At 43.8% G+C, this 26,402-nt stretch overlaps 1 protein-coding gene across 1 annotated transcript in view; it reads left to right on the top strand.

Annotated features, from left to right (window-relative positions):
- The first annotated feature begins 4,469 nt into the window (after positions 1 to 4,469).
- The window catches only part of LOC147430378 (uncharacterized), a 66,956-nt gene continuing 45,023 nt past the window's right edge, over positions 4,470 to 26,402 (top strand). The window contains exons 1-11 of the mRNA XM_086494840.1: positions 4,470 to 4,776; positions 4,955 to 5,054; positions 21,734 to 21,840; positions 21,919 to 21,987; positions 22,094 to 22,148; positions 22,230 to 22,277; positions 22,359 to 22,516; positions 22,652 to 22,890; positions 22,979 to 23,069; positions 23,311 to 23,439; positions 23,553 to 23,706. Of these exons, the coding sequence (XP_086350966.1) occupies positions 4,480 to 4,776; positions 4,955 to 5,054; positions 21,734 to 21,840; positions 21,919 to 21,987; positions 22,094 to 22,148; positions 22,230 to 22,277; positions 22,359 to 22,516; positions 22,652 to 22,890; positions 22,979 to 23,069; positions 23,311 to 23,439; positions 23,553 to 23,706 (1,447 nt within the window). The 5' untranslated portion in view covers positions 4,470 to 4,479. The remainder of the gene's footprint in view (positions 4,777 to 4,954; positions 5,055 to 21,733; positions 21,841 to 21,918; positions 21,988 to 22,093; positions 22,149 to 22,229; positions 22,278 to 22,358; positions 22,517 to 22,651; positions 22,891 to 22,978; positions 23,070 to 23,310; positions 23,440 to 23,552; positions 23,707 to 26,402) is intronic.

Below are 26,402 nucleotides of genomic sequence, written 5' to 3'. Positions count from 1 at the left end.
TCGCCATGCAGGAAATGATTTGCGATGTCCTACCCTCTTGTATTCTCTAGGAGAATAGCCATAACTTTTATCGAAAGAGGAGGAAGGTGAAGAAGAAGGAGAAGAGGGTGACCTCTTCCTAGCCCTTTTCTTCCTTTGTTTCCTCTCTTGCCTTTCATAGTGATGAGGAGAAGGACTATGGGTTGCTCTTTTCCTCTTGGGAGGAGTAGGCGATCGTCTAGACCGCCTTCTTCGTGGAGCCACATCTTCAGAAGAACTTAGACTTTCATTGCTTTCTTTCTCTTTGGATTCCTCCTCTCGAATGGGAGAGAGTCTTCTTTTGGGGGTCTCTTCAAGAGGCCTCCTTAGCTCTCTCTCCTCTTGGAGAGGAAGGGAAATTCCATAGGCACGAAGTTGTTGAGTAACTTCGGCTTGCAAAGTAGGGTTGCCCATAGCTTGTTGCAACCTAGTCACAAGATAATTCACAAACATGGGAGCATCATCATTAGCACCTTCATGTGCAAAATCAAAGCTATCAATGTTCATTCTACTCTCTTGATTATTGTCAGCCATGTTAACAAAATTTTATGTATGTACTTAGTGTATGCTTTGGCAATTCAAAACCTTAGTTGCCACTCCTCTTAGCCTTTGAAAATTGGCTCTTAAGTATCTACACCCACGGCTCAAAGTGGTTAATTATAGAGAGTAGAGGAGTAGGTCTAACATAGTAGAGTTGCCAAGGGCTAGCTCCTTTCGGACTTCTTGTGGCTCAATAATGGTAAAGCCGTAGGCAAGTCTAAAAAGACTCCATTATTAAGTCCAAAGCTCCCGAGGTGTGCACCATCCCCCACATAGTGGGCTTAACAAAACCGATATTAGATCTCAGTTCCACTTACCCTATTATAATTAACAACATCAACCATTTATAGGCTACTTAAGGACCTCTCTTCTTAAGCAAGAAAAGAGAAACCAGAAGCTCTGATACCAATGTAATGGAATTAACCTATTCAACTTGAGAATAGCGGAATTTAATGAGAATAATTTCGAGAAATAACTTTGTGAGCATAGCGGGTAGACATAATTGAAGATAGCAACATAATCATAGCAATTAGTCAACTTGGCATGAACAATACTTTTGCAAGAGAGAGAAGTTAGAGAACATGACAACAGTTGAGGACCGGATTTATGTGGAGCCGGTCCCCCCTCCAATAGGCATTTGTATTATGATTTCTCCCATTAAGAGAGACTTGTTACAATACATTCTTTGTGTTCTTTGTGACCTAGGTGATGCAATGAAGATGGAAAGCTTCATGCATCACAATCATAGCATAACATGAACTTGAAGAAATCTTTAATTGTCCCAAGCCTCAGTCCCAAGACCTCAAACACCTTCGAAGGTGGAGAGAGCTAGCAGGGAATGAGGGTAGGGAAGAGGAAGAAGAAACATTTCATAGGAGAAAGAACTAGTTCCTCACTTATCATACTCTTGTTGCTAGCATACATAATAGCATAGTAATGAAGAAGAAGGAGATGACAAGCTCAAGCATTGAAGCATGGCTCTTGGTTGGATTTGCACTCCATAGCCAAGAGTGTTGGTGTAGGCTCTCAACCTCTACTTGCTTGGAGAGGGAGCTCTTGCACTTTGCATAGCACACAATGAGAGTGCTTGTGAGTGTGTGTGGGTGAGTATACCCCTCAAGCAAGCCCCTAGATAGCTTGGGTCAACCCCCCCTTGTAGCTCATGCTTGAAGCTCATTGGACCCCTCCAGGCCTAGCCAATCACAAGCAGGAGCCATTACAAGCAACATGGGTAGCCTTGGGACAAGTGTCCCCCTTTCCCCTTTGAGAGAGAGGACTTGATAAATGCAAAATCAATTAGATAATTCAAGTAATTTATCATTGGACCCCTTTGAATCCTAGCCAATAGGCTTCAAGCAACACATGAAGGTAACATGGGTAGGGACCTGAAATGTGTCCTTGCTGCCTCTTCAAGTTGGGGCTTCCCTTGTGTGTGTGAGTGGGTGTTCTCTCTCTAGCCCCTAGGAAAAGGGCTCGCCCCCCCTCTTGTAGGAATGCTTTTGACTTTAGGTGATCAAGCACCTTACTCACCAAGCATGACAAAGCACTTGAACTAGGGGGTGTTCCCACAAGCATCTCAGGCAAGCTTCTCAAGGCACCTCAAGTACCTTAATCATGCAACAAGTCAAGCACCTCAAGCATGGAGCCAGTCAAGCACCTCAAGCATCTTAATCAAGCACCTCGAGCATGACAAACACCTCAAGCATGAAAAGCACCTCAAGCAGGACAAGCACCTCGAGCTTGGGCCGGGTTCCCACCTCAAGCTCAGCCCTAGCTTACCTAAGGTCAAAGGACTTTTTCACACATTTATTGGAGGGCTTCAATGAAGCTAACCCTAAGGTCTTATGCTCCATTGGTTAGCCTTGCTCTTTGATAGACCATCTCCCTTTTGGGCCCCTTTACCATTGGCCCCGTGTTGAGATAGATCTATAAGCACATATCTATATCTTAACACTTGTTCCCGTTTATTCTCCCACATTAAGTGATCAATTTAATATGAGAAAATCATTTGGGTTGGTTAGATATTAGATTTTATGACAGAGCTAGCAGGGAATGAGGGTAGGGAAGAGGAAGAAGAAACATTTCGTAGGAGAAAGAATTAGTTCCTCACTTATCATAACTCTTGTTGCTAGCATACATAATAGCATAGTAATGAAGAAGAAGGAGATGGCAAGCTTAAGCATTGAAGCATGGCTCTTGGTTGGATTTTCACTCCATATCCAAGAGTGTTGGTGTAGGCTCTAACCTCTACTTGCTTGGAGAAGGAGAGGGAGCTCTTGCACTTTGCATAGCACACAATGAGAGTGTTTGTGAGTGTGTGTGGGTGAGTATACCCCCTAAGCAAGCCCCTAGCTTGCTTGGGTCGACCCCCCCTTGTAGCTCATGCTTGAAGCTCATTGGACCCCTCCAGGCCTAGCCAATCACAAGCAGGAGGCATTACAAGCAGTAAGGGTAGCCTTGAGACAAGTATCCTCCTTTCCCCTTTGAGAGAGAGGGCTAGATAAATGCTAAATCAATTAATTAAATCTGCTAAATTATTATTGGACCCCTTGGGTGGCCAACCAATAGGCTTCATGCACACCATGAGGGTAACATGAGGAGGAACTTGACAAGTGTCCCTTTTGCTTTCTTTGTACCATGCATGCCTTGTGTGAGTGTGTGGGTGCTCTCTCTCATCCCCCCTCATGTAGGGCTCGCCCCCTCCTTGTAGGGATTGAATCTTTGACTTTTTGACACCTCAAGCCCCTCATGCATAGGCCCAGTTCCCACCACAAGCTTGGCTCATAAGTACTTTAAGCTTGGGCTGGGTTCTCACCTCAAGTGCAACCCGAACATCTCAAGCATGTGAAGCACCTCAAGCATCTCAATAATTAAGCACTTCAAGCATCTCAAGCACCTCAATCATCAAGCACCTTAGTCATCAAGCATGACAAGCACCTCGAGCTGGGTCGGGTTCCCGCGCCTCAAGCTCAGCCCTAGCTTACCTAAGGTCAAAGGCCTTTTACACACATTATTGGAGGTCTTCAATGAAGCTAACACTAAGGTCTTATGCTCCATTTGTTAGCCTTGCTCTTTGATAGACCATCTCTCATTTGGGCCCCTTTACCATTGGCCCCGTGTTGAGATAGATCTATAAGCACATGTCTATATCTTAACACTTGTTCCCGTTTATTCTCCCACATTAAGTGATCAATTTAATATGAGAAAATCATTTGGGTTGTTTAGATATTAGATATTAGATTTTATGACATGAATTATTGAGGGAGGCCCATGCTTGCTCACAGATGTGCAGACCTTCAGAACGCAACGTTCAGCATGAAAAGCCACGTGGACAAAGGGATGAGAGGGGTGGCGCACTGGTGAATTGTTGAGGGAGGCCCATACTTGCTCACAGATGTGCGGACCTTCAGAGCAGCGCAAGAAAAGCAACGTTCAAAAAGAAAAGCCACGTGATGAGAGGGATGGCGCATTGGTGAATTGTTGAGGGAGGCCCATGCTTGCTCTCAGATGTGCGGACCTTCAGAACAACGCAAGAAAAGCAACGTTCAAAATGAAAAGCCACGTGATGAGAGGGATGGCGCACTGGTGAATTGTTGAGAGAGTCCCATACTTGCTCACAGATGTGCGGACCTTCAGAACGGCGCAAGAAACGCAACGTTCAGCATGAAAAGCCACGTGGACAAAGGAGAGGGCATAATTGAGATTTTGGGTCCTACGCTAACGTAGTAATAAGGTAGCGAAGTTTCCTTGAATATTGGCATCATTGCAGCTTTCTACTTCGATCCCTCGCGCTGCTATGGGCACCCAATGTGAAAGGACTAAAGAGTCGCCAAGCCCAAACGGGCAGTCGTAGCTTTGTGCAGTCTGAACACACTCTTAAGATTAGAGGACCTCCTAAAGAAAGCTTCCTGGGAGCCGGAAATGCAACTACCACATTTTGAGCTTATCACTAGCTCAAGTCGTGGTTCTCTCTCTCTCTCTCTCTCTCTCTCTCTCTCTGCAGCGATGGAATTGACTATTCTGGGTTTACGGTACTGTCCATGGGGTTCGGTTTTTTACAGTGCTCACAAACGCAGTGCATCAAGCTTCACAAGAGCAGCTCCGTCTCCCTCACCTGTGCAATGCCAGCTTGTTCAATCCCCTTCTTCTTCCAAGAAAGTCGTCGTCGTTGGAGCTGGTTGGGCTGGCTTAGGTGCTGCTCATCATCTCTCTAAACAGGTACCGAGACAGAGATTTGGATGGGGTTGAGAGAGAGGGAGAGGGAGAAGAAGAAGAAGAGAAATTTTAATGTCTTAGGAACAATCCCAAGAGACAGACTTCACAAAGGTCTATCCAGAGAGAGAGAGAGAGAGAGAGAGAGAGAGAGAGAGAGAGAGAGAGATTTTGTTTTGGCCAGGGGTTTGACGTCATACTAGTGGAAGCTGGTGCCCAACCTGGAGGCCTCGTGGCAGGCTGGAAAACACTGTCAGGAAAATCAGTTGAGGTTGGTATTCACGGTATATCTCTGTCTGTGTCTTCTCTACATTCCTCTACTTGGCGTCGAATGTTATGTGATGAGCATACATTGGGGAAAATTGTTGGTGTCTTTTTTCAAGGTCTATGCATTTGGTAAACCCTTGTCGTGAACCATTCCTAAGCAGAAGGTTCAACCCTCAAAGTTTGTGAATCTATGGTCGTTAATACATTTTCTTCTACTAGTAGAAGATTCATCATTCAATATCCACTCGTGGCCACAAGCGCGGCTACAAGTAGTTGGAGGCATGTCATTTACTTAAGAGATGAGCGAGAGACCATCAAGTGGATCCTACAGTGGCACTGGCCTCATGTCCAACCTCTAACAATATGGTTTGCCTATGATGTATGCTCAGATGCTCATGTGAGTCTGTGTGTGTGTGTGTGTGTGAGGGAGATAAGGGTGTGGGTGTGGGTGTGGGAGCATATAGTAGTTCTACACATACTATTGGGCATTGATGACATTTGTGGGGATGTCGTAGTATTTAGTCAATACTATGCATGATGGAGCTGATGGTTATATTGTTTTGTGGATGACTACCATGAGTTTATACCTTGCACTTTCCTTTATAGGTGAATCTGGGCTTATCGTGGATTTATCTAGGTATATATATGTTTAGCGAGATTGCATCGGAAAGAGAGTGTCTTTAAGTGAGTTTTTGGAGAGACTCTTGAAAAAGACTGGCATTCTTAGAAACTTGTAGAATCACTTGTCTAGTCCCTGGGCAGTTGCATTGGGTCAACTTCTCAATGTGTCACTGTTGGGTTAAAGGCCTAAATAACCCCTTTTTGTACATTTTTATACTTTGTCCAGGTTCCAGGTTCATATTGAACCTGGACACATTTTTTAAAGGTCACTTATAATTAAAAGTGGGAAAACCCAAAACTCAATTATTGAGTTTTTCCCAAAAACGTGAGCTCTCTCTCTCTCCCTCATCGTTCTGCTAGCGCTTCCTCTCCTGTTGGCTTTCGCCACCCCTCTCTGCACACACACTGCACTTCCTCGTGTGCTCTCTTTCACTTGCACACACCGCCACGCGCTCAACAACTTGTAGAATCACTTGTCTAGTCCCTGGGCAGTTGCATTGGGTCAACTTCTCAATGTGTCACTGTTGGGTTAAAGGCTTAAATAACCCCTTTTTGTACATTTTTATACTTTGTCCAGGTTCCAGGTTCAATATGAACCTGGACACATTTTTTAAAGGTCACTTATAATAAAAGTGGGAAAACACAAAACTCAATTATTGAGTTTTTCCCAAAAACGTGAGCTCTCTCTCTCTCTCCCTCATCGTTCTGCTAGCGCTTCCTCTCCTGCTGGCTTTCGCCACCCCTCTCTGCACACACACTGCACTTCCTCGTGTGCTCTTTCACTTGCACACACCGCCACGCGCTCAACAACTGGTATCAAAGCCAGATTAGGGTTTCAGAAGCTTTGTGCAGGTGGCTGGACAGCAGGCAAAAGGCTTCTCTTGCGTCAAATTTTCGCTTTCATCGCGAAGCCCCTTGCTTCCGGTGTTACCTAGGGTGATTAGGGTTCCCAAAACAGCATAAAACAGGTTGAAATTAGGTCAAAACAGGTAAAAACCAAAAAATTACAGGTCAGATAGCAAAACGCAGGTGTTTTAAATCGATTCCCGTGAATGTCCCTTGCTTTTCCCACTCAAAATAGGTCCATTTGATGCAAATTGATGCGCCAAAACAGTAAATTTGCAGAAAATTCAGCATTGGACTGTTTTTATGTACACAAATTGAGGTTTATGTACGTCTTTTGTGGGTTTATGCAAGTACGCATTGGGGATACTTGTTAATTGCTGAAATTTTTAGCACATTGTATGCAACGTGCGGTACATTGTGATCACTGAAAATTTTCAGATTTTGTGTAGACACTTTCTGCTGCATTTTTATCCGTGCAAATGGCCTCTACTTCCTCGTTGTCTGATGCCAAGAGCTTGATGGAAATCAAGCGATTTGACGGTACAGGTTTCGACCTATGGCATGACAGGATGCAGGGGATTTTGTTCCTCAAGGATTGTGAGGACGCCCTTTTGGCTGTAAAGCCTGAGGATCTGCCGGATGAGGATTGGGCCAAGCTCAACAAGAGGGCAAAGGCCTACATTAAAATGGCTGTGACCGATGACATTCTGGTGGACATAAAGGGCTTGGACAGTGCACATGCAATTTGGCATAAGTTGAAGGCCACTTATGAGAATGCCACCCTTGTGAATCAGGTGCATTTGATGCGCAAACTGTTGAACATGATGCTTGACGAAGCTAAGTCGGCTTCTGAGCACTTAAGTGCTTTCACCAGTGTTATGAGTCAGCTACAGGATACTGGGCTTCAACCTTTTGATGACAAGTTGAAAGCCATATTTTTGTTGATGACTTTGCCAGACTCTTGGGAAACGCTTGTGGTTTCTTTGAGTAATATCCCCAACCTCACATATGATAGAGTGCGAGGCTTCATCTTAAATGATGAAATTAGACGCAAGTCTAGTGGTGGGGAAGGTGGCAGTTCTGCTTACAATGCGAGAGGCAGAAGTCAGAAGCAAAATACAGGTATCAAAACTCAAAACAGGAGCAACAGCAAGTCTAGGGATAAGGATGTGACTTGTTACGAGTGTGGCAGAAAAGGCCATAAGGAGCCAGATTGCAGGTATTTCAAGAAAAAGCAGGAAAGAAAGAAGGAATCACAGGAGAAGAAGACGACAGAGGATAAGAAAGGGGAAAAATCAGCAGGTACCTCCTCCAAGGATTCGGAGACTGTCAATGTATCCTCTAGTGTGGTTATCACAGAGTTATCCGACCGTGAGGAGATCTTGGTTGCAGCTTCATGCCCCTCAGATTTTGTTGTAGCAAATGCAGAAGACATGCTTATCTCACGTAGAGATGTCATTGATGTATTGCTAAGTGCAAATGATGGCCTTACACAGTCTTGGATAGTAGACTCGGGTGCCTCATTTCATGTGACTCCATCTGTGGAGTGTTTTGCTTCTTATCATGCATGCAAGTATGGCAAGGTTTACCTTGGGGATAACCATGCTTGTGACATTGAAGGAATGGGCAATGCGCTTGGCATTAAACAATGGCCAAGAGTTTATGCTTAAAGATGTAAGGTATGTGCCAGGCATCAAGAAGAGTCTATTGTCTGTTGGCCAGATGGATGCACAGGGTTATACAACCATTTTTGTTGGGGGTTCATGGAAGTTGCTTAAGGGATCAATGCTCATTGTCAAAGGATGCAAGAGTGGTACATTGTACTATTTACATGGCAAAGCTTTGCCTGACAAGTTTCTTGCAGTGGCCGAAGTTGCTTCTCATTTGGAGTTGTGGCACAAAAGACTTGGCCATATGAGCCAGAAGGGACTTGATGTGCTCTCCTCTTTGAAGAGGGTTGATGTAAAGGGCACCAAGTTAGATTTTTGTAATGACTGTTTGTATGGTAAACAAAAGAAGTCTTCTTATTATTCTGGTGTCTCGCGCAAAGCTAATGCTCTTGATTTAATTTACTCCGATGTATGTTCAATGCCTGTTAAGTCTTTTGGTGGTGCATCATACTTTGTTACATTCATTGATGATTGCACTAGGAAAAGCTGGGCATATTTGTTAAAGAATAAGAGTGAGACATTTAATGCATTTAAGAGGTTTCATGCTTTTGTGACCATGCAAAAGGATAGTAAGCTTAAATGTCTGAGATCTGACAATGGGGGGGAGTACACGTCTGCTGAATTTCAGCGTTATTGCGAAGAATATGGGATTAAAAGGGAGTTGACAGCCCCTTATAATCCATCTTCTAATGGTGTGGCTGAGAGGTATAACCGTACTTTATGTAAGAGAGTGCGTTGCATGTTGTCCACGGCTAATCTCCCTCATGGGTTTTGGGGAGAGGCTTTGAAAACTGCAGTTCATGTATGCAATCGCTCTCCTAACAGTACGCTAAAAAATGACATTCCAGAGGAGGTTTGGTGTGGCAAACCTGCCTCTTATGATCATTTGAGAGTGTTTGGCTGTGAGGCTTTTGTCCATGTTCGTAATGACTTGAGGACAAAGCTAGATGCCAAGTCTATCCAAGGACTCTTCCTAGGTTATGGGGAAGAGGGTGAAATGGGCTACAGGATATGGTTGCCTCAGTTTAAGAGGGTAGTATGCAGCCGAGATGTAGTGTTCAATGAGGCTAAATTGCTGAAAAATGCTACATCTTCCTAGGTTATGGGGAAGAGGGTGAAATGGGCTACAGCTCAGTTTAAGAGGGTAGTACGCAGCCGAGATGTAGTGTTCAATGAGGCTAAATTGCTGAAAAATGCTACATCTTCTGAAATTGACAAGAAATCGGTCAAATTTCAGCCTCTCTTGCCACCTATTGATGTTGAAAAAGAGCCTCGGGATGCATTACCGCAAGCTGAAATTGATAATCAGCCGGTTAACCTTGAGCCAGAAGAGGTAGGACATGATTTAGATGCTCCAAATGAGGATGGATAGCCACCTGTCATGGCTGAAAATGATTTTCAGCAGCATGAGCATGCTGAAAATGAGTTGCCTCCTGATGTAGAACCTATGCCTGAGAATGTAGATCATTGGGTACGCAGGTCTAGTCGTGTGAGAAGGTTGATACAGCGCTTTGACCCCTCTTTGCATCATGTTATGTTGACAGATGAGGGTGAGCCTCTTACATATAAAGAGGCAAAATCATGTGAGTTAAGCAGTAAGTGGGAGCTTGTGATGCAAGAGGAAATCAAATCTTTGTGTCACGGGGACGTGGCAACTGCTAACTTTAGTTGTTGGTTTCTTTCCAATGGGGTTTATTTTATTTGTTTTGAGGCCCTCTTCTTGAAGTAGCAAACGGTCGGACATTGCATGGCCAATGTGAATGGTAGTTTCACCCGCAGATGGGTAGTGGTCGGCACTGGAATTCGTATGGTAAGAGGATGTCTAGGCTCAGAGCAAGATCATATAGGTCCCCCCGTTGCACTTAGAAAGTTGGTGGATACTAGGAAGTGAACTCAATTAAGGCATAAAGTCAAGGTGGGACTACCAACAAAAAGTATCCGACAGTTGGGCCACATTGCACTTTTGGATGCGGTCCCAACGAGAATAGATGGTTAGAAGACCAGTGGGAGCCCAACGGAAGCATATCCTAAAATTTAGGGAACTGCTATTTTGGGCCGTGAAATGTGTTCGTGTCATTACCTCCGGTATGACCAGGGGAATATTTTACAACTCTGCCGCGAAGTCAACTGGGCAACCGGTCAGGATGTTTTTAAGCGGCGAACCTGAAACGGGAAAATGCTTGTAAATGCGCCAAGTGGCAAATTCTCATGCACTTGCCTCTTCCAGAAAAATGGGCGCTGAATTTTTAAGCTGGGAAGGCCTTCATTTGCATTTTGTCACAGGTTAAGAGCTATGGAGTGCTTCTTTTCCCTCTCATGTATAGTGTGGTGCTAGGAGTGATGCCCTGCACACTACACACTGCTCTCTCTCTCTCCCCTACGTGCAGTTATGTGATGCCCCACAAGAGGGCTCCTCATTTGATTGATGTACAGCTGTGTGGGTTCATGCTTTTGTGCTGAGGCAAGAGCCTCCTTGAGCAGGAATTGGGGTAGCTAGCTACTACTACAAAGCAGGCACTGGTGAGGGTCATAACCTCACCATACAGGTGCAAAATCAGCGTTGTGTATGCGCTGTAATTTTACTGTTTTTCAGCCATACGGACGCCAAAACCTTTGGGAATCGTGCCCTACTGGCAGAGGACAGTTAGGGGACTGTTTGGGGCTGAAAACAGGGCAAAAACCAGTAAATACAGCGTGCTGAATTTACTGTTTTTGGGCAGGAATCAGAGGGTATACGCCAGTAGAAGCGAGTTCCAGCAGGGGAATTGGTTTCGCGCAAGTTTAGGGGTTGTTATGCTGCCGAAATTTGGCCAAACAGGCGGTATCTAGTGGGATACAGTTAAAGGATTCCCAGGACTCTTCTTTGTACTTTACCCTCATAAAGAATAAAGAAATACTGAAAGGGGCGCCAATTTTGGGGCCTACAGGTTGTCGGCGTCTGCTTGAAGCATTTTAGCTTCCGAGCCGGGTGTGTGATTATGTGTTAATTCCCGTTACAGGTTTCCTTTGCAAAGTGCTCTGTGTGTGTGTCTAAAGTAAAGAATTTCGGGTGAAAGCCAACGCCTACCGCCCTACAGGCCGGTTTCATGGTTCCATTGCTGGGATATCTATATGTTATGACCTTTCTTGCGGATACATGCGATGATAAAAGAGTGTTAATAGCACAAGATCATCAATGGCGTGTATTTATGGTATGCAATCGAGGACGTTTGCGATTTCAAGAGGGGGGTATGTCACGGGGACGTGGCAACTGTTAACTATGTCACGAGGACGTGGCAACTGCTAACTTTAGTTGTTGGTTTCTTTCCAATGGGGTTTATTTTATTTGTTTTGAGGCCCTCTTCTTGAAGTAGCAAATGGTCGAACATTGCATGGCCAATGTGAACGGTCGTTTCACCCGCAGATGGGTAGTGGTCGGCATTGGAATTCGTATGGTAAGAGGATGTCTAGGCTCAGAGTAAGATCATATAGGTCCCCCCGTCGCACTTAGCAAGTTGGTGGATACTAGGAAGTGAACTCAATTAAGGCGTAAAGCCAAGGTGGGACTACCAACAAAAAGTATCCGACAGTTGGGCCACATTGCACTTTTGGATGCGGTCCCTACGAGGATAGATGGTCAGAAGACCAGTGGGAGCCCAACGGAAGCATATCCTAAAATTTAGGGAACTGCTATTTTGGGCCGTGAAATGTGTTCGCGTCATTACCTCCGGTATGACCAGGGGAACATTTTACAACTCTGCCGCGAAGTCAACTGGGCAACCGGTCAGGATATTTTTAAGCGGCGAACCCGAAACGGGAAAATGCTTGTAAATGCGCCAAGTGGCAAATTCTCATGCACTTGCCTCTTCCAGAAAAATGGGCGCTGAATTTTTAAGCTGGGAAGGCCTTCATTTGCATTTTGTCACAGGTTAAGAGCTATGGAGTGCTTCTTTTCCCTCTCATGTATAGTGTGGTGCTAGGAGGGATGCCCTGCACACTACACACTGCTCTCTCTCTCCCCTACGTGCAGTTATGTGATGCCCCACAAGAGGGCTCCTCATTTGACTGATGTACAGCTGTGTGGGTTCATGCTTTTGTGCTGAGGCAAGAGCCTCCTTGAGCAGGAACAGGGGTAGCTAGCTGCTACTCCAAAGCAGGCACTGGTGAGGGTCATAACCTCACCATACAGGTGCAAAATCAGCGCTGTGTATGCGATGTAATTTTACTGTTTTTCAGCCATATGGACGCCAGAACCTTTGGGAATCGTGCCCCACTGGCAGAGGATAGTTAGGGGACTGTTTGGGGCTGAAAACAGGGCAAAAACCAGTAAATATAGCGTGCTGAATTTATTGTTTTGGGCAGGAATCAGAGGGTATACACCAGTAGAAGCGAGTTCCAGCAGGGGAATTGGTTTCGCGCAAGTTTAGGGGTTGTTATGCTGCCGAAATTTGGCCAAACAGGCGGTATCTAGTGGGATCCAGTCAAAGGATTCCCATGACTCTTCTTTGTACTTTACCCTCCTAAAGAATAAAGAAATACCGAAAGGGGCGTCAATTTTGGGGCCTACAGGTTGTCGGCGTCTGCTCGGAGCATTTTAGCTTCCGAGCCGGGTGTGTGATTAAGTGTTAATTCCCGTTACATGTCTCCTTTGCAAAGTGCTCTGTGTGTGTGTCTAAAGTAAAGAATTTCGGGTGAAAGCCAACGCCTACCGCCCTACGGGCCGGTTTCACTTTGCATGCAAACAATACTTGGGATCTTGTGCCATTGCCTAAAGGAAGAAAGGCTCTTCCTAACAAATGGGTTTACAAGGTCAAATGTGTTGATGGAAAGCCCAAGTTTAAAGCAAGGTTAGTTGCCAAAGGGTATGCACAGAAAGAGGGGATTGACTTTCAAGAGATCTTTTCTCCTGTTGTAAAGCTTACGACATTGCGTGTCCTTTTTGCTCTCGCTGCAGTGCTTGACTTAGAATTGAATCAAATGGATGTAAAAACAACTTTTCTTCATGGTGACATTGATGAAGATATCTACATGAAGCAACCTGAGGGTTTTGTAGTTCCTGATAGAAAGGAACTTGTATGCAAACTAAGAAGGGCACTGTATGGTTTGAGGCAGTCATCACGTCAGTGGTACAAAAAGTTTGATACTTTTATGCTGTCTTAAGGCTTTAAACGCAGCCTTTCAGACCATTGTTTGTATACAAAGAAAGATAATGATGAAAGTCCTATAATCCTTGTGCTATATGTAGATGATATGTTGATTTCTGGGAAGCATAAGTCTACCATTGATGCTCTTAAACATTAGCTGAATTCAGCTTTTGCAATGAAGGATTTAGGTGATGCTGAGCACATCTTGGGCATGAGAATCAAGAGAGATAGAAAGCTGAAATTGCTCTTCTTATCTCAAGAAAAGTACATTGCTAAAGTACTTGACAGGTTTAACATGGCTGAAGCTAAGTCACTTGGAGTACCTTTACCTCCACACACAAAACTTAGCAAAGCCGATTGCCCAAAGGATGACGTGGCAGTGAATGACGTGGCAGTGAATGCTATGAAGGGAATCCCTTATGCATCAGCTTGTGGTTCTCTTATGTATGCTATGGTTGCCACTCGTCCCGACATTGCCCATGCGGTGGGAGTTGTTAGTAGATACATGTCCAATCCCGGCAAAGCACATTGGGAAGCTGTGAAATGCATTTTGAGATACTTGTCAGTACACAATCTAGGTGTATATGTTATGGCAAAAGTGACCTGAAGTTGCAGGGCTATTGTGATGCAGATATGGCAGGTGACTTGGATACCAGGAAGTCCACTAGTGGCTATGTGTTTGCTATTGCTGGTGGTGCTGTCTCTTGGTGTTTACGACTGCAGAAAATTGTGGCATTGAGTACTACTGAGGCTGAATATATTTCAGCCACTAAGGCTTCTAAAGAGGCCATATGGTTGGGCAGACTTGTCAAAGAGCTTGGTATGCCTGCTAGTACTCCTGTCTTGGGATGTGATAGCCGGAGTGCTGTCTATTTGGCCAAGAATGCCATGTTTCATGCACGGACAAAGCACATTGATGTGCGATACCACTTCATACGACAGGTATTGGAGGATGGTCTAGTCACCTTGACTAAGATTCACTCATAGGATAACCCTGCAGATGTTCTCACCAAGAGTCTTGCTAAGGCTCAACATGAGCATTGCATACAGCTGGTGGGAGTTGGTTAACTTAAAGGCGTCATTTATGCCTTTAAGTGGGAGGTTGTTGGGCTAAAGGCCTAAATAACCCCTTTTTGTACATTTTTTTACTTTGTCATATGAACCTGGACACATTTTATAAAGGTCACTTATAATAAAAGTGGGAAAACCCAAAACTCAATTATTGAGTTTTTCCCAAAAACGTGAGCTCTCTCTCTCTCTCTCTCCCTCATCGTTCTGCTAGCGCTTCCTCTCCTGCTGGCTTTCGCCACCCTTCTCTGCACACACACTGCACTTCCTCGCGTGCTCTTTCACTTGCACACACTGCCGCGCGCTCAACAGTCACAAGTTTGTTGGGCATGTCTCAATGTGTCACAAGGTTGTGATGTGGCATGCCCAACCTAAGGAATTGCTTGAGAGGACAAGGCAAGGTGGTACCAAACGTATTGTACGTGGCGTATATGTACGTACTGTACGCTATTCTGTACAAGAAAATTTTTTATGTACGTAAAAATACGTACTCTTGTAAAAAAACCGCAAAGTACTAAAGTTTCTAGGACATTTCCAATAAAAAACAAGAGAGAAGCCAACAACTTATAGAGACATTCAAAGACACGTTTTACAAGACAACCACCTACTGTGTAACTACTGCAAGAGACTTAGATTTTTATTTTAAAATCAGCACCGTACGGGCTTGCCACACAAAAAAACAACCCAAACAAAAAAGGCGTACGGATCGTTCCGTACGGTACGGACCCGTACAGAACGTCCGTACCGTACGGAACCGATCCGTATGTACGTTTTGATCCAACCTTGGGACAAGGGGTTAGAGTTAAAAACTCTAACCGAGAAGAACTTGAAGATGTGGCCGAGGGGCCTAGGAGAATTTAAAAACTCTAACTGGCTTATGGAGCACCAATTGAGGGGCCCAAAATCCTAAAAAGACAGAGCTCAAGAGTTGAAGCAGATTTCCGGGATTTGCGTTGACTTGCTAACATGGCACATCTGTAAGGATTTTCGGAAATTACACGAAGGACTACCATACACACACTAAGGCAATGTTTTCTTGTTCTCTTTATGCTATTGCACTTGCTTGAAAGTGATTTACCTTTCATGCTTAAGCTCTTACATTTCCATAAGCAAGCCTTTCTCTTGGTTGCTTGGGAAGAAGTATAACTTCCTATTTTTTGTTGTTTTCTTCTAATTATGGTTCATTACTAATCATAACTAATTGCATTGCTAACAACTAACCACGATGTTATTTCAAGTTCCGTTATTTCAAGTTTCTTTAGATTACCGGACTAAATGGCATCGAGAGAGTAGAAAGCACTCTCTTTAACTATAGGTGATTGGAGATTATATTTACCTAAATAGTATGCATGATGAATGGTGACTAATATCCTTAACTATCCCTTAATGTCCCGCATAAACCTTTTATTGATTTTTAAGTTACTTTTATTCTCTTACCTAAATTACTCTTATAAAGGTAAATGCCATAAATCAAAGGCAACTAAGTATTGAAATTTTTGGAACTAACTTCATTTTCTTAAAGAGAAATTATAATTTCTCCAAATGAAAAGACTCACAGCTTTTCTTGATTATGCATTCATCTTATCTCTCTACATGGTATGTGTGAGATTCTTTTTGGGATCTAACGAAGTTAGTATCTAATTCTTTCAAGAGGAAGTTGAGTTTTGAAAGGTAATTTTATCATAACCAAAGGAGTTTTCTTTCAAAGAAGGATCCCGTTCCAAGTAGGGTTATCCTTCCTCTCCTTGTCATTGGAAGACCCAAATCTTTAACCCGCTCCTAGCTACGAGATTAATCCTCTCCATGGTAACGAGGTATACCTAAATCCTTTCTCAAAGATGGATTTGTTAACCGTTCATACTCAAGTGGGAGGGATGTCAGGAATCGTGGTGTATCCATTTGGAAATGGTTCAACGGGTAGTCCTTGGCATTGCTCTCACATGTCAGAAGATTTTCGAGATCTTTGGTGGGATTTGCTTTTCCTGGCCTTCTTCTTGTTCTTTCCATGTCTCTGGTTCTTTCGTTGTTTCTTGCCCTTTCTGTCCTCATCACTGAAATTAGAAGAGGAAGAGATGTTGGAACTGTCAAAAGAGGATGAGGACAAATTGGACACACCCTCAAAGCGTACACACTTCTTGGCTTTTCGTGCATTTGCAAAAGAAGACTGTCGGCCTAAATAACGAGGGTAATCTGTTCCCTTGTTGCGTCTCTTTGAATGCTTTGTGGTCTTCAATATTTGGTTGACTCATCGTTCGATCAGATCATCAAGTTCATCTTTAGTGTACATCCGTGGGGCAGGTGGTTTCTTCAATGTGGATTTTAATGGTGAATTGATGGTCGTACGCCATCACGAATGCATCTCATCAATCGGGTGCTGGGTCAAAAATTTCGCGTACTAGAGATCCTTCGAGTATTGTAGCATCTGCTTGGCACAGGCATCAACTCGTTGTTGATGTTGTATCTCCATTCGTTCATACTCCATAGGCCGCCGAGACCCGTACTCTTGTTCCGATTGCCCATTTGAATTTCCGTACTTTCACTCAATCCGGAATTGTCGGGTGGGTTCGTTTGATTCTTACGGGATTCGTCGTCGGAATCCATTTGTGTCACAATAAAAGGATCAGATTTCTCGGTGGAAGGAAAATAGACTGAGCTCTGAGACCATTGTTACAGACTTGGGCGCCCCAAGTCGGAAACCTAGCACGACACACGAGAAAATCAATAAACATACTTGACAACTTTATCACACTTTAAGAAAATAGAGTCAACACAGCTTGGCGTAGTTTCGTACCCAGAGGTATTTGCCCCAAAATCTGGCGCTCCTTTCGGTATTTATTTTTATATTAATGCTTGAGCAAAGTTACAACTTCCGCGGGTCCTCTTTGCTCAGAAGCTCGTCAGCTAATTGCGGAGAGAAGTGGCCTTGGGTTCTTATTTAAAGGCCCTTGGTCTCAAAATCAAAAGCAAGTACATGAAAAGGTGCAAACTCAAAAGGTCTTTGGCCCAAAAGCAGCCAACGGAAATCCGTACAGCCTGCCACATTAGCATGTCAACGCTTTTTACGAAAATCCGTACGGCAGTCCACGGCAGCATGTCAGCGCTTTTTACGGGCCTATCCGTACAGCTCTGCCACGTCATCAGGTCTTGGCCCGGGTGGTCATGCCACGTCATCAGTTTGTTACAGTTGATACGATCTCTCATCGATGATTTCTTGGCATTTAGGGCCCGCAAGTGCACCTCTAAAGCTATTTGCTTCATCGGATAAACTCAAACATATAAAGATGAAGGCCGATCCCAAATTTGCTTGGTGTCCTTTGTCAATCTTTAGTGTAGTTGCATATTCAGACACTTTAGCGTAGTTGCATATTCTTTGATTGCACATGAGCACCACCGAAGTATGGATGGTGTAGGCACTGGGAAGTGTTTCCACAATCTAGTATTAGTACTGGCCTAGGAAGTTAATTGTATGTAAAGCACCTCTTATAATGAGTTATTATGAAGTGACATGTTCAATCAACATATTTAAAAGTCGTGGGAGACTCTCGCAGACACTATTCAACCCAACCTCTTTTACCTATATAGGTGACCCTAGGAGTCACCTCTGCAACCAAGTGAGGAACCTGTAGTACAAGCACCCAGCAGCACTAGCGTTTTCCTCTCCATCCACCACATCAGCGTTTTTCAGCCATCAGCCCATCGCCAACTTCAATAGTAGAATCAGCCTAGCGTTTTCAGCTTTCAGCCCTTAGCCTCGCAGATCCAAGCATCTACCACTAGATCCCATCAACACCACAACATCTAGGACCACTATATCAACATTTGTGCAATCGAAAGCAAATACTTCTCTAGCGATAGAGAGGAAGGCCCTTGGAAGGGGGCGGGAGGGGGGGGGGGGGGACCCCATCCGGTGTTAAGTCTTCCTTCTCTCTCTTCACTCACAGAAGCTTCACTCAAAGTATCATTCTCTCTTCTCTCTCTAGTCTATTGCACATCTCTCTCATGAAGTAAAAGGAACTTGCTCATGAAGTAAAAGGAACCTTCAGTACACATTGAGCACTCATCTTGAGTTATCACCGAATCACTTACGTCGTACATAACATTTGGCCTTTGAAAGTTACTTCTGACAAAACCTCCAAGCTCGTAAGAGTCGAAGACCACCATCATGGTTGCTTTCCAAATGGCATAATTCTCGCTATTCAATTGCCGAGATCCGAGGGAAAGGTAGGCAGAATAGGTATCTTGATTCCTACGGCCGAGTAGAATTGGGACCAATCTCTCGACTCCTCGTTGACAAAGCCTCTATCATGAACTTCCTCTCGTTGTACTTCTTCATCATGGACCGAGTTAATCACCCCTCTCCATTGTGTGGGAGAACTTGGACATGTGACGAGGCTATGTCAGTATGGATGTCGGATGAAGGGAAACCTTCAAATTAGTCCACTTTGGCTGAAATCAACCCCAAATGAGTGAAAAACAGTAGAAAACTAACAAACTGTTTCTTTTCGTTGCAAAATTTCAGCACCAAAAACTCGTAGAGATCACCAAGCTAACTCAAGAGCATACCGTGGCTCTAGTACCATGTCAACGGTGCAATGGAAAAGGGTGAATCAGGTGATGATCTAGTCTGCAACAACGAGCAAACCTCCTTCCGGAACCGGGCCACCAAAGGATCTTGGATCTATTATGACAGGTCTCCTCGAAAACGTCCTCCTATCGCATACCACCCATTGAGCGAGCATAGATGGCCGATCTGCAAGTCAACTTGCAACAAAGGGTAGGCGAGCAGAGGAAAGTGCGAGTGCTAGAGAGAGACAAAATGAGATTGCAAGGCAAAACGCAAGAGAGAGAAAACGTTGGAGCAATGAAAAACGCCAGAGAGAGAAAATTCTAGAGATGCACACACGCTAGAGAGCCAAAACTCTCTAGAGAGAGTACAATGGACCCAAACGTTGGCTAGCTCTGCTAATCTGATAAGCCAAAAGTAACAGGGGGGTGCATATATAGTTGCTTTCACAAATTGCTGACGTGTCAAGCTAACCCTAGCTGACGTACAAATCCTGGATGAGGGGCCTAAACCCTAGTAGAATCTTAAGAAGGCGAAGTTCTTACCAACTTTAGATCCTCGTCGAGTGGCCCAACTATTAAATAGAATTAGGATTAAAATCCTAACCCCCAACATCTTATGGTATCCCTGTCCGATGGGGCCTAAGGCAGGACATTTTACACACACACAAACTAGCATAAAGGATGTTGACGTGGGTGTTGTATGGATCTTTCCCGAATTGCGCTGACGTGATAGTGGTACGGTTTTTCCGCAAATTATGTTGGTGGATTTTGGGCGCCAGCTTTTGAGACCAGATGCTTTTGGATAAGTTGCTTTTTATGTAGCCTTTAAATATGTGCCAAGGGCTCACTTTCTTGTATGCTTCCGCATGGAGATGCAAAGCAGTGATGCCGGCGTTTTACTAATGGATGAAGAAGAAACGAGAAGAAGAGGACGAGATGAAGGAGTTTGTTTGCCTTGAAAGGCTTTAAAGACATACTTTTTGACGCTTTCTGGTGATGCGGAGGCCTTTAAAAATCTCTTCAACAGTTGAGAACTTGGATCTGCATCAGACATCAAAGTTGATTCTCTAGACGAGCTCTACGCTGCGAGCAAATTTTGATTGTGACAATTTTTGAAAAATTAGGGTTTTAGTAGCAAATTAGGATTTCTGCAACATGGTCAAAAGTATGTTTTGGGTGCTTTTTGCACTGTCGAGGAAAATGTTCGGGAAGATATCCAAACTGAGTATCTTCCTCAAGAACTAGAGGCCGTTTTAGATCACCGTACCCATCATTCACACCGATGTGCTTACGATGAGTACTTAATTAAATGGAAGGGTCAATCTAAAAAGTTTGCTACTTGGGGATCAATTAGAGAATTGAAAGCTTAGTATTCCCACATAAGGGGGGAAGTTTGTTATGTTCCGCTTACCATAGCAGCCACGGGCGGGACGGGACGTTTAATACGCGGTATACAATGCGTGTACTAGACGTACTTTTCAAAATCAAGAATAAAATACGTCGACTTTTTTAGATATGATTCTTTAATAAGGACAAATGAAGCGAGTCATACACCTCCTCAAGGACTCTTCAATGTTTAACATACATAAACAAGCACCATGAAGCTCTAAATCACACTTGATTAACTAGCAAAAGACATTAGAATAGAATATGTTTTGAGCAAAAAAACGTTAGAATAGAAAACGCTATGAGACCTACTGTACGTTTCAATACGGGACGTCTCTTATTCTAAATAAAGTACGCGTATTATAGCCGCTATGTCGCTTACAGGAGGGGTTCTAGTCTATGGGTGTCCAGTGTTCGGGCGGACGTACCGTGAACCCGGCCAATGTGGCCGTTCACTTTTATAAAAGGAGGCCAAAGCCTCATTTTTAGTTATCAACCCCCACTAGCAGAGCGCTAGTGGTTAGCCCGTGAAGCTAGAAGTGCGCAAGGTCACCTTGAGGAGGTGAGGCCGGGTGGTATGGGATGCCCAGTCTTACAAGTGCATGCCTACATCCTTAGAGAGTGCCCCAGCAAGGGGGGTGCTGCCGGGTGGTGGCTATGGTCGGGTGGTTCGTCTGATGCGTGTCCATTGACGAGTGTCCATAGGCGGTCCTCGTAGCTGGGAGATCCTCCCGTCATCTTTGTTTCAATAGATGAGGCTACTCAATTGAGATCTAATGAAAAGATTTAACCTCCGAATCACTCATGGAATTCGACATTCTCGCTGCCGTTTTTTCCACACCCGCTCTTTCAAGTTTCCCATCCTACCAACCAACTAATAAGCTAGACATACAACAGGTAGATTCAGCTGTTATCAACAGAATTTGCTGGACCATTGGAGCTGCAGGGAACCACACTTCATTTGGGATCTGGCTATGGGGTTGCCGATCACAGCGCCAAAGGAGAATCTGTTCGATAATGGCTCTGTCAGTCATTGAGCTCTTCAGAGATATATTCTCCTTCAGCAGACATGTGACAGTCCAGTTTGATCTGAACCTGTGTGTGATGTTCTGTCTTATAAAATATTACCACTGGGTTGGAATTTCAATACTGAGTCGTAAGCTATTTAATGGATCACCTTCACAACACAACACTTACAGCTCTGTTAGTGTTAGTACACACATGGGGGCATTACTGTTCTCTATTGTCATTTTTTCCAAACAACGATGCAGTCTATTTGAAGAGTACAGTCGATGGTTAGTTGTATTGTATATGGCTAATGACTCTTTAGAAGTGTCAACGTCTTGCTGAGTTCTTTAAGTCGGCAACATAGTTTCCACTGAATAATTTTCTCTCTCCCTCTCTTGTTTGATACAGGATTCTGGTATCCGTACAAAAATATTTTTGCATTGGTAGATGAATTGGGAATACAGCCTTTCACAAACTGGACCCAGTCTTCTCAATACTCGCCCAGAGGTTTAGAGGTATTTCAAGTCCTAAAGGAAAAGAGGAGCTTGATCAAGTATCATGCCAATCTCATAGCATGTTGTGGACGTTGACAGGTTGAGTCACCAATATTCCAGGCACAGCCACGTTTGCCCACACCTTTGGGAACTTTCATCTACACGCAGGTTCTTCTCTCTCACAATGTTTGCTCTGCCTACCTGCTTTTACCATATTGATATTTGCTACTGTGAAGCGTTTTCCGAGTGTAATTTAGTTTGCATTGGAATCTAGTTCAAGCGGTTGTCATTGCTTGATCGTCTTACAGCCTTACCTCTCATGTATGCAGGTAAGCTTCATGCTTCTCTCAGCATGCATGTGTTAACGCAAAACATTTTGAGGTGCTGATGCATCTTTATGGTTTTCATAGTGATCGATTTTGACAACAGTGATGCTTCATGGAGAAACTATGACAAGAGTGAGCAAAACGGCAAAACAAGAAGTTGAAATGCTTGTATATAGCATGGCACATTTATGTCTTTTCTGCTCATCCATGTAGGAACTGCAAGGGAACTGTTTAAAGAGTTTGGATGCTCGGAGCGTCTTTATCTAGATGCTTTCAATCCTATGTTATTGGTGGGCCTTTTTGCCCCAGGAGAGCAATGTAGTGCAGCAGCAGCGCTTGGCATGCTTTACTATTTCATTCTTGCTCATCAGGTGCCAATTCGTTGAGAAATTTCTGTGCTACATTGCTCTTGGAGCGTGCACATATTAAGTAGATGTTCACTTGAGAAGGTCACTTCTTGGCCATGTTTTCTTTGAGATTTTGGTTGATCCTCTTGTGCTTTGCAGCAAGACTTCGATGTGGTGTGGTGCAGAGGAACTGTTGGAGAGAAGATTTTTAAGCCTTGGGTACATTTTATAGAGCAAGAGGGGTGCCACTTTCTTACAAAAAGAAGAGTCACCGATTTACATGTGGATGAGATGAGTGGAATCGTCAAGGGTGTGGTCTGTGGAGATGAGACAATACCTGCAGATGCTGTTGTCTTTTCAGTGGGCATTACAGGGATGCAACGAATAGTCGCTAATAGGTACACATCTCATCTCATCTATGTGAGTGTTATTTTGTTCAAGTAAATAACTGGCTCCAAATGTTGTTGTAAAATTTTTTATTTGCAGCTCCTCTCTCCAAGCTAGGGGAGAATTTTTGAATGTTGCAAACCTTGGTGCCATCGATATCCTTGCAGTAAGACTGTGGCTCGATCGCAAGGTGTGTAAATTATAGGTTACTACAAAAGGAGAACTTAGGTGGCATACAGCAGCTGACTTCTTTCCTTGACTTAGGATAATGCTCCATCAGTTTCGATTGTCTGTGAAAAATTGCACCCATCTGCTCAAGCTCATTAATTGCCAACATCAAGATCTGTTTTGTCACAGCTGTTGTTAGCAGAGATAGAGGTGATAATGCAATTGTATTGTTCTAATTCAAGCCGACTTGGTATCATGCTCAGGTAAAGATTCCCAAACCTAGTAATGCCTGTTTCGGGTTTGACGATACTACAGGTTGGACATTCTTTGATTTGAACTCTTTGCATGATGAATACAAAGATGAACCTGGTACAGTTGTGGAGGCTGATTTTGTAAGTCCAAGATACTCTAATGCTCTGCTCTCTGTTTAGATGGTTTGTTTGTCTTAAGCAAGTTTGGCTAGAGGTGGATTCATTGAATTGTACTTGCTTGACTTGCTCTACAGTATCATGCAAACCAGTTTCTACCCTTATCAGATACTCAGATCATACACAAGGTCAAAGGCTATCTTAGCACCTGCATTCCAGCATTCAAAGAGGTGCAAGTTGTGGATTATGCGGTTGTTCGGTTTGCCAAAGCCGTGACTCACTTTTCTCCAGGTAAACCAATTGCACTTACAGCTAGGAATTGCTTACTCATTCAGAACTATAGCGTTTCAATTTGAAATATGTTAAAGTTTGGTTGTTTCAAACGGTCACATGTCAATCACAAAACCAAAGCAATATTAAAGAACCCTCTTACATTAACCTTGAGTAAATCCTGTAAATTGTTACGTGATTAGGCCCAATTTGCACACCAAAACATATATTCCTAGATAAATCCAGGATAAGCCCAGATTCACCTTTAAAGGAAGTACAAGGTATAGACTCATGGTGGTCATCCACATGACAATACAGCCACCGGCTCCACATGCATAGTATGAACACCAAAACACTTGAACAGAATGTTGTCTGAGAAGCTCTGCAATGTGAGGGTATTGCAGGTAGCATATGCATTTGCTGCTGATGTGCAGGTATTCATCATCATGCATAGCATGCGCACCAAAACACTTGAACAGAATGTTGTCTGAGAAGCTCTGCAATGTGAGGGTATTGCAAGTAGCATATGAATTTGCTGCTGATGCGCACCATAAAGCAGTCCTTCTCAAGTATGCACTTTGGCTGTTTCTAGTTTTGCTTCATAAAGCAAGCTGTGTGGGATGTTTAAAGAAATGATGTGAATATCAGAACAAACCTCTTTGAAGGCATTATATGCCACATGACAGAATCTTGCAATACAAAATCCTCTCTTGTTTGCCTGCTTAAAGAATGTTCATCTCCCGAGAGAGAGAGAGAGAGAGAGAGAGAGAGAGAGAGAGAGAGAGAGAGAGAGAGAGAGAGAGAGAGAGAGAGAGAGAGAGAGAACCATACGTCAAACCCTAAGTCAAAATCCTAAGCTTCACGCCAGGCCCGATTCACATAGGTAGCCCCACCTCTGCTGCCCGCGTGTCCGCTTCTAGGCTGTGTGCTTCACCCCATTTCATCCGCGCTCCTTCGCCCTACTACCTCTAGAGTCCTTGGCTGCTATCCTCTCGCTTCTGGGGACATATTGATTTACATTAGCTACTTTTGAGGACAAATGTCAGGTCTTCATGTATCCTACAGAAATTGCTTTTCAACGGCTACTTGCACGATTTTGGTTGCGGGACATGTTGAGGCAGATGAGTTCTATCTTTGGCGTACCTTTCATGTGCTCAATACAGACCCAAACATCTATGCCATCTATTAAGGTGGCTACCACCGCTTCCATAACGTTTTGAGACACTCACTTCGAGTGGAAAGTGATGTTACACTTGCAAAGGATTGTGGTTACAAGCAAACCAAACGGGTGCCTTAGATGTCATGTTATAGGGCATCTAGTAAGGGATTGCCCTAGGGGGCGATAGCAAAGACATACTAGTCATAGAAGAGGACGGCCCTCGTGGCCACATTAGATCAAGCAAAGTTCCCCACAACAATAGAACCCTGCACGATAGCATGATAGAGCTTAGAGGGGTCAGATTTAGCAGCAGTAGAGAGAGCAGTAGACACCAAAAGCGAGAGAGGCAACGGCAAGCAAACAGGGGCACGGACATCCTGTCCTTGTTTACAGACGGGTAGTGAGACAAAGGTTGGATGAGGCAGAGCAGCCCCGACTAGACATCTTGAGGAGAGGTTACCAGATCAGGATTGAGAGGATGTTTCAAAGCATTTGGACAGAGAGGTAGAGCATGAGGTTCGGTAGTTGGAGGCACCTTAGGATCATCCTGAGGTGCCCCAGGATAGGCCCGGTTCAACAACCTTTGGATTCCTTTGAGATCCAATCGTAAGTGCCTCTTATAGCAAGCATTTTTGGGGCAGAGCAGGATAGTGGGTTTCCTCCGTTAGTTGAGGAGTCTTGATTATTTAGCAGATTTTGCATCACCGGTAGAGGTCCTGTTTTCGTGTCTTTTCTCGTTACCGTGAAACATGTTTCAGCTGGCCTAAAATGCAAAATGGGGGAAAAGCCCAAAATGTTTCACCTTGCAGGTGAAACGCTTGGAGTGAAACGCCTAAAAAAAACTTCTCTCTTGAGAAAATTTGGCCTTAAAAAAATTTATTTATTTATTATGTATATGCTATTTCAAGGTTAACATAGCATGTGTCTCTAGTTAGCGGCTATTCTTGGTCCTTTTCTTCCTCTCTCGCTCTGTTTCGTGCACATATCACATGCATTCATTGTATATACTTGTCATATAGAAGGTGAACAAAACTGGAGTATTTCTTGTATCTCTCATCTCTCTCTCTCTCTCTCTCTCTCTCTCTCTCTCTCTCTCTCTCTCTCTCTATGACAAGAGAGTTGTGTTAAGTTGTAACCAACATTGATCATTGGGCAAAAATGTGTGCTCATATACACTGCATTGTGAATAATTATTTTGTGCATACATAAACACAAAATTGGCATTTCGGTTTGACGTTTTAGTGAGAGCTTAATTGAGAGTGAAACGTTTCAAGGTGGAACACCACGTTTCAAGGGTGAAACGTTTCAAGTCTAAAACGTTTCGTGGTTACGCTCTTTGACAATGCCTACTTATTTCTTTGCATGTGGTCCATGGAGATTTCATGAGATATCTTTGCGGAGTGGGTCACTATGTGTCGATATGTTCCTCTTGCAGTTTTCTAGAGTCCAGATTTTACTAGGTCTAGTGAGAGAACCTATGATCAATTTCAGAGCGTAGACATTACAAGATAAGGGAGAGTGTCTACAATATCTTACAGGAGCAACCGATGGTTGAGGC

The sequence above is a fragment of the Adiantum capillus-veneris genome, chromosome 22 (genome assembly GCF_014529385.1).
Source record: "Adiantum capillus-veneris isolate H3 chromosome 22, ASM1452938v2, whole genome shotgun sequence".
Taxonomy (NCBI): domain Eukaryota; kingdom Viridiplantae; phylum Streptophyta; class Polypodiopsida; order Polypodiales; family Pteridaceae; genus Adiantum; species Adiantum capillus-veneris.
Note: the sequence above shows the minus strand (reverse complement) of the source record. Positions and strands in the feature narration are given on the sequence as shown.